This window comes from Typopeltis vanoorti, chromosome 6 (genome assembly GCF_054136105.1).
Source record: "Typopeltis vanoorti isolate ZY-2024b chromosome 6, IOZ_Tvanoo_1.0, whole genome shotgun sequence".
Lineage (NCBI taxonomy): Eukaryota > Metazoa > Arthropoda > Arachnida > Uropygi > Thelyphonidae > Typopeltis > Typopeltis vanoorti.
The window spans coordinates 52468340-52483179 of NC_143554.1; the positions used below are offsets into that span (position 1 = coordinate 52468340).

At 37.8% G+C, this 14840-nt stretch overlaps 1 protein-coding gene across 1 annotated transcript in view; it reads left to right on the forward strand.

Moving 5' to 3' along the window:
- LOC150105451 (integrin alpha-PS2-like) overlaps positions 1–14840 on the forward strand; it is a 536973-nt gene that overhangs the window by 485546 nt on the left and 36587 nt on the right. The window contains exon 28 of the mRNA XM_090394825.1: positions 9823–9924. Coding sequence (XP_090250951.1) covers positions 9823–9924 — 102 coding nt within the window. The remainder of the gene's footprint in view (positions 1–9822; positions 9925–14840) is intronic.

Genomic DNA, 14840 nt, shown 5'->3' on the forward strand with positions numbered 1-14840 from the left:
GTAGCATCCCATCGATGTTTCCCAAACCTTAAGACCTTACATTTTGCTGCATTAAACTGAGACCCCCATTCATTTGCCCATCTATGTAGCTTATTCAAATCCTCTTGCAGGGCTACCACATCTGCACTATTACTAATAATCCTTCCCAGCTTCGCATCATCTGCAAACAACTGAATATCCCCTTGCAATCCACTGGCAATGTCATTGATATAAAGGTTAAACAATATAGGTCCTAGTACTGAGCCCTGTGGGACCCCACTTGTAACCTTCTGTCTCCTTGAAACTGCTCCACCATACACAACTCTCTGATACCTATCAGACAGCCAATCCTGAATCCATTTGACCAATCTGACATCCAGATCCATGTGTTGCAACTTAAATATCAGCTTATCATGTGGCACCCTGTCAAATGCCTTTGCTAAGTCTAAGAAAATTGCAGTATATGCCTTTCCCTCATCTAATGTTCTTGTAACTTTATTATAAAAGGCTAGCATATTGCTAAAACAAGAGCGCCCTTTCACAAATCCATGTTGACTCTCACAGATAACATTACCCTCATCTGCCCAGTGCTGTATACAGTCCCTCACTACTTTCTCCAAGATCTTAACAACTACTGATGACACACAGACTGGTCTATAATTAGACACTTCCAGTCTGTTACCACCCTTATGCAATGGCACTATCTTACCTTCCTTCCATTCCATGGGCACCTTTGCTGAACCCAGACTTTCATTGAAAAGCCAGGTTAAAGGCACTGTCAGTTCCCTAGCACATTCTCTCAAAACTCGTGGTGAAATACCATCCAGTCCCAAAGCTTTATTGACATCCAGAGTTCTCAGTATCTGAAACACACTCTCCTCCTGTACCTCTAAACCTTGAACCTGTCCTATCCCTCTAGCATTAAAACTGACTCCTCCAAGGTGAAATACTCCAATAAAGTGGTCATTGAACAATTCCACTATATCCTCTGCATCAGTCACTCTACACTCTATTCCCATTTTTATCCCACAATATCATTCTTCCACAGTCATTTCTCCTCCTACTGGCCACATAGCTAAAAAATTCCCTAGGATTTTCTTTGGATCTTAGGGCCAATCTCCTCTCATATTCCAGTTTCGCTTTCCTTACCATACTAGTCACTCTTCTGGCCTGTGTCTTATATTCTTCATGCATTCTCTCTTCACGTGTCTCCTTATATCTCTTCCATAGCCTCTTTTTCACATGGAATTCCTGTTTAATATTGTTTGTCATCCACTTTTCTCCAAATTGTGCCCTCTTCTTCACTCGTGGTATACAACTTACCATTGCTGCTAACAAATATTCTTTCACAATTTCCCAAACACTAACGATATCCCGGCCTTCCGATTCCTCCCTCCATGAAACTTCCCGAAGTTGATGTCTAAGACTATTATAATCACCTGCATTATAATTCCACATAAGTTCCCGTCTCTTTGATACTCCTGCATATCTATTCATTTTCCAAGTCAAAACCATATGGCCACTCTCTCCAACTGGTGGGGGAGATGTCATCTCAGTTATTATCAACTCGTCTGATGCTATAACCAAATCTAAAACTCTTGTTCCCTCTGTTACATGTTGCCTAAGACATTTGTCCCTCTAGAATTCTAGAAATTCCATTCCACTATTGCTACATGTATTTTGCTCTCTCCAATTTATACTACTGTAGTTAAAATCTCCCATAACAATCATTCTTCTTACACTTGTCAAACTTAGCTGTCTAAACATCTCCTGGTCCCCATCCTCCGTGCTCCTGAGTGTGTAGCAACACCCCACTAAATATCCTGTCTTGTCTACCTCTACCTCACACTATATGCTCTCAAAATCATTTGTCTCACTTCCTTCCAAAGCCTCCACTCTTAGAGGACATAGGTCCTCTAAGAGTGGAGGCTTTGGAAGGAAGTGAGATATCATCACTTATCATAAGCAGTACCCCACCACCACGCTTTCCCCTCCTATCCTGACGAAAAATGCTATACCCAGCGACTTCTATTCCTGTTATTATATCCTCTTCTGTCAACCACGTCTCAGTGATCCCAATAATTTTTGGCCAGGCTGATGCTATCTGCACCACCAATTCCTCTCCCTTATTCCGGATACTCCTGGCATTAGTATAAAGCATATAAATGCTATTGTTTCTATACCCAGCATTATCCCTTCTAGACTCCACTGGGCTCAGTGTTACCTGACATAGTGTCCCTTCTCTCAAGTATCCATTCCCACAAGAGGCCACCCCTGCTATCATCCTCCCTGGGACACACTGACTCGTTGAGAACAACAATCTCTCCAGATGCCTGCGTCCTTCCTCATTCAAATGTAAACGGTCTCTCACATACAATTCCTCTCTTTCCTCAAACGCACTCCAAGCATCCACATATACCAGTCCTCTCTTGTCACACATTCTTGCTATTATGCCATTCAATATCACCGCTCTTCTGCTCAGCTGATCATTGTCATACCTAGGCAATACACACACTATTTTTCCTCTCTCTGTCTTCTTCTGTACAGTCTCAAGCAAAAACCTCATATCTCTTGCTGCCTGACTTACATTACCACTCAAGTCATTTGTTCCTACCATCACAATCATCTCATCCACCCTTTCACCTCTCTTAATTGCCATAGCCACCCTTTCTATTGTTCCTCCTGGCAAACACTCCTCACGCATCCTATCTTGAACACCACGGATCATTGAGTCACCATACATTATACCTCTTACCATTCCCTCTCTCCTATTGTTTCCATTCTCTCCTCTTCTTTCATTCCCATACCTCTCTCACTGTTTCCATTCTCTCCTCTTCTAGCATTCCCATACATCTCTCTCATTCCCTCTCTCCTACTGTTTCCATTTTCTCCACTTCTAGCACTTCCATATCCCTCTCTCATTCTGTCTCTCCTACTGTTTCCATCCTCTCGTCTTCTAGCATTCCCATACCTCTCTCTCATTCCATCTCTCCTACCGTTTCCATTCTCTTCTCTTCTAGCACTTCCATATCTCTCTCTCATTCCGTGTCTCCTACTGTTTCTATCCTCTCGTCTTCTAGCATTCCCATACCTATCTCTCATTCCCTCTCTTCTACTGTTTCCATTCTCTCTCTACGACCCCCGTACCTCTCGCTCATACTCCCTAAATTCTCTCTCTCTCTCTCCTACTTTGATTCTCCTTGCATTTATCTATTCCATTCTCCTAATCTTATCTTTCATACTTCTGCTCTCATTCACAAGACATTCCACCTCCTCTTTCAACTCATCTATCTCCCTCTGCAGGTTAGTCACTCTTAATCTAAATTGACTCTCCCAAACAAAACCATCTCCTAAACTTTCACAGTCACTCACACCTTCCACACTATCAACTATTATTTTCTCATTCATATATATCTTTTTTTCATTCTCTCCTATCACACTACTTGTCTTCCTACATTCATTCCCCGTTCCTGGAGCAACAAAGTCAGATATCGATATTTCTAATGCACTTATTTCCTCCAACTGCCTGCATTTTGCGCATATACGCTCTCCGCTCTCTTTCACAAGCCACATATCTAATTCCTGAGATGCATACATGCCGCAAGTACTGCATGCCACAAAGTCCCTTATGATATTGCTAATAATTGAGTTCTTAAATGGCAGAGGACTTGGCAATACGCCACTTGCGACTGCTGCTGAATCCATCATCATTCCTTACTGCCGAGTAGCGTAATTGTTAATTATTCAATTAACAAATTCTGTTAAATAAATAGAAAAAAAAGTACAAACAATTACAAGCAAAACAAAACATTTAAGTACACTAAATAAAATGAAATATGACTAAATACAGTAATGAAAACTTAGCTTCGTTTTGTCTTCCACTGTTATGCATTCGATTCCGAAGGTAACCAAAATATATTATATCGTGACAGCAACCAACTTCCAAAAAACAACCACTGAAGTACACTCGTATTCAGAGAAACAATTTAGCACTCAAAAACGTAGAAAAACGGGGAAAAAAATGGACTATTCACCAATTAAAAATCACTTTCTTCTACACAGCTCAAATTCACTGCCACATCAATGACTGTCTGAGCCGTGCACAGGAGAGCGAGTCCCTGGAGGATGAGCCATGGTGTGAACCACCAGTTTCTGCACGGACAAATGAAAATGTGAAAGCTAGGGAAATTGTTGCCCAACAGGCAAATAACCAACACTAGGCTACTCACTGTACAGGTTGGTATCGGTAAGGAAATGGCCAAATTCATCTTAGAAAGTGATTTGTATAGAGAAAGATTTTTTGAGGTTTTGTGCTGCACATGTTGACACATGAACAGAGAGAGAGAGAGAGAGAGCACGGGGTTCATGTTGTCAAAATTTCATCTATGTAGTTGATCATGATTATGATTTGTTGCAAAGAAATCTCACTGGTGATGAAAGTTGGTGTTTTCAGTTTGATCTGTATATAAAACACCAGAGCATGGAATATCTTCTCCCCAGCTGACAAAAGTCAGGTTGCAAAAATCACGTCAAGACATTGGCCATTGTTATTGTTGACGCTGCTGGAATTATCCACTGCGTATTTGATCCTGAGGGCACCACAGTAATCAGTCAGTATTATTTAGGAGTAATGCAATGTCTGCATGCCTGCATGTAACTTTCCAGGAAAAAACGATTCTACTACAATCGGTTTCTGTTGCATGACAATGCACCCCATGCACTATGCATGCTGTGAAGCAGTTTCTTTTGGCTTCAAAGTCGATCTGTGTGATCTGTGGTGTGCAAGAATGGATGCCAGAGGTGTGCTTGCCTGGATGAACGGTAGAAAATGTGTCTGACAATTAAGAGGGGTGAAAGGATTGATGAAATGATTGTGATGCTGGGCACAAATGACTTGAGAGGTAATGTAAATTGGGCAGCAAGAGATCTGAGATTCTTGCTTGAGGTTGTGCAAAAGAAAATGCAGAGAGGAAAGATTGTGCGTGTTGCCCAGGTATAATAGTGACAAATGCACAGAAGAGCAGTAACACTGAATAGCATAATAGCCAGAATGTGTCAGAAGAGAGGATTGGAATATGTGGATGCTTGGAGAGCATTTGAGGACAGAAGGGAACTGTATGCGATAGACCACTTGCATTTGAATGAGGAAGTATGAAGGCATCTGGAGCAGTTGCTATTTTCTGAGTAAGTCAGTGTGTCAATGTAGGGAAACTAGAATTCCCAGGGTGAATGGTAGCAGGGGTGGTCTCTTGTGGGAATGGGTGCTTGGGAGGAAGGGGGATGACATCGATAACACCGAATCCAGTGGGGTCGAGAGGGGACAATGATAGGTATAGAAGCAGTGACATTTTTATACTCTATACTAATGCCAGGAGTATCTGAAATAAAGGAGATGAATTGGTTGCGCTGATAGCATCAGCTTGGCCAAAGATTATTGGGATCTCTGAGATGTGGTTGACGGAGGATGATATAATAACAGGAATTGAAATAGCAGTGTATAGCATTTTTCGGCAGGATAGGAAAGGACAATATGGTGGTAGAGTACTGCTTATAATAAGTGATGACTTATGAGCTAAGAGTGGAGGCTTTGAAAGGCAGTGGTACTAATGGTTTTGAAAGCATGTAGTGAGGCAGAAGTGGCCAAGACAGGATTCTTAGTGGGGTGTTGCTACAAACCAGGGAGCACAGAGGGTGGAGAGCAGGAGATGTTTAAGCAGTTGAGCTTGGCAAGTGCAAGAAGAATAATTGTATGGGAGATTTTAACTAGAGCAGTATAAATTAGGAAGAGTAAAATGCATATAGTAATAAGGGATGGAATTTCTAGAATTCTTGAGGGACAAATGCTTAGGCAACATGTAATAGAGGAAACAAGAGTTGGATTTGGTCATAGCATCAGAAGAGCTGATAATAAGTGAGATGACTCCCACCAGTTAGAGAGTGACCATGTGGTTTTGACTTGAAAAGATTAATAGACATGCAGGTGTATCAAAGAAAAGGAAACGTATATGGAATTATAAGGTAGGTGATTATAATAATCTTAGATATCAACTAGGGGTAGTTCCATGGAGGGCAGAATTGGAAGGCCAGGATATCATTAGTGCTTGGGAAATTGTGAAGGAATATTTGTTAGCAGCAATAGTAAACTGTATTCTACTAGTGAAGAAGCGGACACAATTTGGTGTAAAGTGGATGACAAACTACATCGAACAGTAACTGCAGTTGAAAAGGAGATTATGGAAGAGATATAAGGAGAGGGGAAGAGGGCAGATACACAAAGAATATAAGAAACAGGCCAGGCAAGTGACCAGTATAGTGAGGAAGGCAAAACTGGAATATGAGAAGAGATTGCCACTGAGATCCAAAGTGATTGTGGAATAATGACATTGTGAGATAAAAAATGAGAAGAGTGACTGATGCAGAGCGCATAGTGGAGATGTTCAATGAGCACTTTATTGGAGTATTTCATCCTGGAGAAGGTTTTAATACTAGAGGGATAGGGCAGGTTCGAGGTGCAAGAGGAGAGTGTGTGTGCCAAATACTGAGTACTCTGGATACCAGTAAAGCTGTGGGACTGGATGGTATTTCACCACGGGTTTTGAGAGAATGTGCTAAAGAACTGACAGCTCCGTTGACCTGGCTCTTCAATAAAAGTCTGACTTGGGAAGGTACCCAAGGAATGGAAGGAAGGTAAGATAGTGCCATTGCATAAGGGTGGTAGCAGACTGGGAGTGTCTAATTATAAGCCTGTTTGTCTGTCATCAGTAGTTGTTAAGATCTTGGAGAAATTAGTTATGGACTGTATACAACATTGGGCAGATGAGGGTAATGTTATCTGTGAGAGTCAACATGGATTTGTTAAGGGGCGATCTTGCTTTAGTAATATGCTAGCCTTTTATGATAAAGTTACAAGAGCATTAGGGAAAGATGAGGGAAAGCATATAGATGAGGGAAAAGTGTATACTGCAATTTTCTTACACTTAGCGAAGGCATTTGATAGGGTGCCACATGATAAGCTGATATTCAAGTTGCAGCACATGGATCTGGATGTCAGGTTGGTCAACTGAATTCAGGATTGGTTGTCCAATAGGTATCAGAGAGTTGTGTATGGTGGGGCAGTTTCAAGGAGGCAGAATGTTACAAGTGGGGTTTCACAAGGCTCGGTATTGGGACCTGTATTGTTCATCCTTTATATCAATGACATTGTCAGTGGATTCCAAGGGAATATTCAGTTGTTTGCAGATGATGTGAAGCTGGGAAGGGTTATCGGTAATAGTTCAGATGTGGCAGTCCTGCAAGAGGATTTGAATAAATGACAGATGGGAAAATGAATGGGGATGTTGGTTTAATGGAGGAGCTATTCTGGAGGAATTAGGGAACACAAGTGATCTGGGGGTGATGATTGATAGAAAACTGAAATTCAGGAAGCATATTGTAAAGGTGGTGAAGGTAAATCAGAGGATTGGTGCAATACTGAGAAGGACGTTGACCTAAGAGAGATAAGAGTTATCATTCCGTTGTATAAGACCCTAATCACACCACACTTAAACTGTTGTTCTCAAATTTGTTCCCTGGAATTTGAAGGGGATAAATTAACTGTGGAAAGGGTAAGAGGCAGATAAACAAAGATAGTTTCAGGACTGTATAATGTCAGTTTTGAGGATCGACTGAGGGGATCCTCAAAACTATCCAAACTCTGTGGACTGCAGAGTTTGGATAGAAGGAGAGGTGATATAATTGAGACTTTTAAACTGTTGTGAGGCAGTTTCAGAATATACTTTGGGGAGTTCTTTCACTTGGTGGAACAGCAGGAAGGAGCGATGACAAGCGGCCATCCCTAGAAGTTACAAAAGTAAGCTGTGAGCAGTGGTTTCTTTGCGTGAGGGTGGTTAGAGCAAGAAAACGGTCACTGAGTTCAAGGAGTGGTATGATAAACTTTGTGTTTCCGAAGAACCTTCCACGATGAGTCTTTTGCCTCCATGGAGGCCTAGATAATAATAATAAGCACTGACAGAACAATTATTATTTATTGTTATCATATGGGAATCTCCATGGAGTCAGCATCATCATCATTGTGGGAGACTCACACGATTCATTACTCGCACAATACCTATTGTGCCTCTCCTTAAATTAATTCACTGATTCACTGGCAGTGCACACAACTTCCTCTGTCAAATCATTCTGTGCATTCACCTCTTTCCAAACAAAAAAATTGAATCCACGTACCCTTACTAACCATGCTCTTACATAACTTTAAAGAGTAACCCCTAGTTCTCTCTCTCCCTATTCATCATCCATATTCTATTTTTGTAGATAAGCTTATATGTTGGTTAGACATACTTCTAATTTTTTAGGAAATGACAATGTAAGCTAAATTATTAATTATAAAAACTTTGCTGGTTGGGGGTTAACATCCAAGTTATTATTTGAGCTTTTTTTTTTTTTCTTTTGGTCAACTTTTGCATTATACCTTCTTCAATTCTCTATCCACTATCATCTCTAGATTGATATTCTCATCAATTTCTTAAAGTCTGTACCATTAATGTAATACATAGTATGGAATATTTTCATCTTGATGCACATAACCTTACATTAGGCTAGAAAAATTTTAATAAGGATTCAAAATGTGAAATTTCAATGACATCTGATCAGCCAGGATGAAAGTCATTTTGGGACTTTGACTTTCATATGGATGCTCTCTTGAAATGTTGTTTCATGTACAGTGGATTAACTCATTACCCAAAGGTTAAAACTATTTACTTGGCTCTTGGTGACAATGCACAAATGAAAATTAAACATACAAAATAACACGAGGAGAATGTGTTCAGCAGTAAATGCCAGTATCATTGGCCAAGTAACTAGTATTTCTTTTCTCTCCAATCAGCTATATGAGTTTTGAACAACCACACGGCTAAATGGATGTTTGTGAATATTGATATATAGGAAATGAATTTCACTGTCTGATGTGAAACTCATTTCCTACATGGGAATAATCACTACCCTTGGATCACAACTTGTAATGGAACTTATGTGGGAGAGAGAAACATAACCTATCATTTCACTATTATCAGTTACATCGCATACTGGTGGATTGAACAGAAGTTTAACGGTCTTTTTATCATGGTCATTCTTGTGAAATATGGCTGAAATTTCATTTCTTGGTTATTTCATCATCATCATCATTATGAGAATGTGGGCTTGAGATCCTAATATTGATATAATTCATAAAGTTTGTGGTTGATAATGGTTATATATTTCATTATATACCACACACACACTATAATTTAATGATTTGCTTCAAATATATAAAATAACTTGTGGTATTCTGTATTCTGTGAAGAATGCATATTTGACAGAGAAGAGCAATTGGCATTTCTTTTGTGTTCACTAAATCACATTGACCCCATTTTCTTACCCATAAATTATATATGCCCATTGCCAGCCAGGATGGCCGAGTGGTTAGCTTATCCACTTTCCAGCCAAAAGGCTGCTGGTTCGAATCCTGCCGTGGGCATGGATGTTTGTGATTGTCCTTCAAAATACTAGTGGTGGTGGTGGTCGGTAGTAGATGGCATTGGTGTAGTTGCAGTCAGTTGGTGGTTGAGTGGTGGAGACAGAGTTGTAGAGCAGGTGCCCTCCCTCAATGAGTCTTTGGACTCCCTGGAGGTGTCAAATAATAATAATATAAGATATAGTAGCAAGCTTCTGTGACATACATATTGTTTAAATAATTTATTGTAATTTTAGTATCATCTTTGATCACATTTTTATTTTTATTTTTTATTTTTTTTTTATTTTTATTTTATTTTTATTTTTTTATTTTTATATTTATTTTTATTATTGCAGCTAGGCTTAGCAAAAGTTCAAACCTCATCAAAGATGATTGCACGTGTTACAGCTTTACCTTATGGTGTGGATCCTAGTTATCTTCCGCATAAAGAATTAATGGTAAATATTTGGGGATTTCTTTCAGCTGCATTGATGGGATAAGGAAAGTAAAATTCAGCAAACTATATTTCAACATTTGTGTGTACCTGTTCATGAAAAAATTCTCTTTTTCTAAATTACCAAATTAGAATACAGATTTTATTAGGAAATATATTAGATTGCATTTAGTGCTTAATGGATTGATGTGTGCTGAAACATATTTAATATTGATATACTGTATTTGCCAGCATAGTTGGCCAACTAATTAATATATATTCATTCTTCAATCAGCAGACTGTAGGATCAAATCAGACCATGTGCATGGATGCCTGGTTTGAAGTAATTCAAAAAAAAAAAAAAAAAAAAAACCAGTTTCACATAGCATGATTTCCAGATTGCTAATCCTTAGCCAATAGTTTCACTACTGATATACTGTACACTAACAGCCTTTGGTGAGCTGGATTCACATTAGAAAAAATAATAAATAAAATAAGGTTTGTTTGTGCACCAAACATAATTTTCTGTTTTTAAAATTCTAAGCAGAACTGTATGCATGGTGAAACATTGCTAGTTGTTGCTATCATGTTCTGCAGTATCATGCATGTTATGTTCTTATTCCGTGGCAGTTAAATTTTTGATGAAAGCAGACAATACTTATATAAAATTAAGCCTTGATTTCTACTGCATTGTATACAAATCCTAAGCATTTGTGAGGTTTCTTTAAATTTCTTGTAAAACAATTATGATCAATATATGACATTTTCGTTTGTTGCCAAAGTAGTTGATGTCCAGTTGTGGTTATGTGGAATGCCAGGCCTGATTATGTTCTCTCTGATTTTTTTTATATGTTCAGACATGCAGATCTCTCCCGACCTTCTTGTCTGGCCTACATAACAAATGGCACAAGAGCAATGAATCTCATAGATGCCTAGTTTTTTCCATGGGGTGATGTGGAGGTTTCGGTGGATGTAAGAATCTTGTTATCTTTTGTAAAGGCAAAAAAAAAAGCCACTTTTGCTTTGTGCTTGTGAAGCATTGCAGCCACTTTGTCTGTGACATTCTTGATGTAAGGCAGTGTGAGTGCATTGTTGAAATCTTGTTTAAGCAAGGGAGTTGCAGAGATGCATTAAGTATTTTTTGGATTATCTTGGATTCATAACCATTAAGTGCAAGGTTCTGTTTCAGGTAGTGCAGTTCTTCATTCCTTTTTATTGATGTGCTTGATATATTGTATGTCCTGTCTCGTAAAGTTTTAATTATGCCAATCTGTTATAATGGATGGTGGTGCGAAGTAGCATTTAAAAATCTTCCCATTGTTGGTAAGTTTTCTATATATATAGAAAAGAATCACCTTTTTTCCCTCTTTGTTCACTTTGACAAGGATATCAAGGAATGGCTATTTTTCATGCTGTTATAGTTCAAGAGTGAATTTTATTTTGGAATGCAAGTTGTTCGGATAATCTTTGAAAGCAATCAACTCATCCACTGTTCCCAACCAAATGACGAAAATATTGATGTAACATAGCCAAATTTTTCATTTCTGCTAATAGCTTTTGTAATGCATTAGTTTCGAAATTTTCATTGGGTGGTGGGGGGGGGGGGGTACATGTCAAGTCCTTCTTCTTGTTCTGAACATTTGTCTTGAAATATGAAAAAAAGTGTTTTCCATACAGTGTTTGAATAGTCCTACAGTGACCGGTGGTACAAGTAGATTAGTGTGTCATTTCTGGGTACTTTGGTGATGAGCGTGACGACATCTAAACTTGCTACGACGTCTGAAGCTTATATATTTATATTTTTTTTCAATGAAATTTAAACTATTTTTTACAAATGATTCTGTTTTTCCTATGTGTGGTGATAATAGGTTTGACCGATATTTTGGTGAGGATTAACTAGGCTATACTTAATTCTGTGCAGTTTTGGAATTAAAATAGGAAAGGATTCTGATTAACAACATCATCATTAGTGTTCTATCTCTTGACAGGTCCAATGGTATAACTCAGCAGATTCTCTTCTCCCAGTTTCCTCTGTCTCTTGCTTCCTCCTTCATTTCCTGATATCTTCTTGTTCCCATTATATCATCAGGCATTGTTAGTCGTCTTCTTCCTCTTGGTCGCTATCCTTCAATTTTCCCTTCTATCATTCTTTTCAGTAGGCTGTCTCCTCTGGATACATGTCCTATCCAGTTATGCTTTCTTCTTCTTATGGTCTTTAGTAAATTCCTTTCTTCTTCAACTCTATGTAATACTTCTTCATTGGTGATTTTTTCAGTCCACTTTATTTTTCTCCTTTTTCTCCATAACCACATTTCAAATACCTCCAACATTTTAGCTTCTTTCTTCCTATTAGTCCATGTTTCTGACCCATATAAGGTCATACTCCAAATATAGCACTTAATAAGCCTTTTCTTTAGATTTCTATTCATTTTATTAATAAACACACATTTTTCTTGCTATAAAAGGCATGTTTTCTTTTGTTAATTCTTTATTTTATTTCCATGTCACATTTTCCATTTTCTTGTATTATACTACCAAGGTATTTGTATTGTCTCACTTGCTCTACACTTTCTCCATTCATCATCATCACCTTGATACTTCCTGGTTTCCTGGAGACCCTCATCACTTTTGTTTTCTTTGCGTTAATTTTCACACCAAATTTCTTGCATATATTTTCATATTTTTGCATTAGGTGCTGTAGTTCATCGTCGGTATTAGCTAATATTGCTTGATCATCTGCAAATCTAATATTTTGTATTGTTCTTCCTCCATTAGTGATTCCTCTTTCCTCTTCATGAAATCCTTCTTTTATCATTTCTTCTGCAAATATATTGAAGAGCGTTGGTGACAGGCAGCATCCCTGTCTTACACCTCCGCTAATCACACATTTTTTAGTTTTTCCTACTTTTGTCTTTATTATGGCCATCTGGTTCATATATAATTCAGCTATTAACCTTTAGTCTCTCCAATCTAAACCTATTTTGCGTAATATTTCCATCCCATTTTCCCATTTCACCATGTTAAATTCTTTTTCAAGATCGATGAAACAAATATAAACTTCTTTATTTACTTCTATATTCCTTTCACATATGGTCCTCATTATTCCAATTGCATCTCTGGTTCCTCTGTCTTTTCTAAATCCAAATTGATCATCCCCCAGAAAATACTCCACTCTATTATACAATCTTTGATTTAATATTCTTAGCAGTACTTTGGAGGCATGTGAGAGTATGCTTATAGTTCTGTAGTCACTGCACTTAGCAGGATTGCTTTTCTTTTCAATTGGTATAAGAATACTCTCTGTGAAATCTTTAGGCCATACTCCTGTTTTGTAAATGAGGTTGCAGAGTTTCCATGTTTCTGCTATACCTTTCGTTCTCCAGTTCTTTTTGGGTTTCACTAGGTATTCCATCCACTCCTTCCATCTTTCCACTTTTTAATTCCTTAATTGCTGTTTCTACTTCTCTCTTTAGTATTTCAGGACCTCTTTCTTTTGTTGAGATTTCATTTTTTGCGTAAAGTTTTTCGATCTATTCCTTCCATCTTTCACCCTGTATTTCAATATAATAAATCAGTTTTCCTTGCTTATCTTCTAATGGCAGATTACTTATGCTTTTTTTAATATTTGTAATTTCTTTTGCTTTTCAAACATTTTATCATATCGCCCTCTTTTTTCCATTTCTTCAATTTCTTTGCATTCTGTTTTCAACCATTCTTCTCTTGCTTTATCAGTTTCTTTTCTCAGTTCATTATTTAATAATTTGTATTTTCTTCTTCCCTCTTCAGTGTTTACATTTTTCCATCTTCTTCTTTCTTCCATTTTTCTTATTATTTCATTTGTAATCCATGGCTTTTTAATTCTTTTCCCTTCCACAAAACCTATCTCTTCAGCAGCTGTTTCATATATCAAGTTTTTCAGTTTATTCCATTTTGCATTAACATCCATAGTTTCTTCAGATATATTCTCTTTGTTCCTTATTTTATTTTCCAGTTCTTCTCTGAATTTCCTACCTGCATCTCCTTTGAGTTTTTCTAGGTTCCACCTTTTCTTGCTTTTACCTTCATTTATTTTCTTATATTGTATTCTTAATTCCATAACAAGCAAATTATGGTCTGAGTTAATATCAGCTCCTGGATATGTTGATATCCTGTTTACACTGTTTCTGTACCTGTTTTGTATTAACATATAATCAATCTGGTATCTTGCGATATCACCTGGCATTTTCCATGTATATCTTCTTCTCTTTGGAAGTTTAAACCAAGTATTACCAATGATTAGTTTGTGTGTTTTACAAAACTCTAAGTCTTTCATCTCTCTCATTCTTTTTTTCCAAGGCCATATCTTCCTGTTATTCCCTTCTCTACCTTTTCACCTACCACCGCATTCCAGTCTCCCATCCAGATGGTACACCTTTTAGTTCTGTCTTCTTCCATTATCTCTTCTATTTGATTATATATATCTCTTCTTCTTCATTTTCATCATGGTCACTTGTGGGCATATATATCTGTATAATCATTATGTCCACAGGCTTTGCTTTCAGTTTAATCATAATCACCCTGTCACTTTTATATATTATTTTTTTCTACTGAAATTTTAACCTTTTCATTCAAAACAAATGCTACTCCATTTTTCCCCCGTGTTCTACAGGAATATATAATTCTATACCCATCACTTTCAAAATCTCCTATATCTTCCCATCTGATTTCACTTAGACCAACCACATCCAATTTATTCCTCTCCATTTCTTTCTTCAGGTTCTCTAATTTACCAGCTCTTAACATTGTTCATACATTCCAAGTTGCAACATGTATAGTTTCTATCTCATTCTCTCTCTTTTGGATGTCTTATTTTCTTCCTATTTTCCTCAATACTTGCAATCCCATCCTCATTGTCTATTTGAGGATTTCGTAGGTTAATGACCTGATAAGCCTCATTTCTTC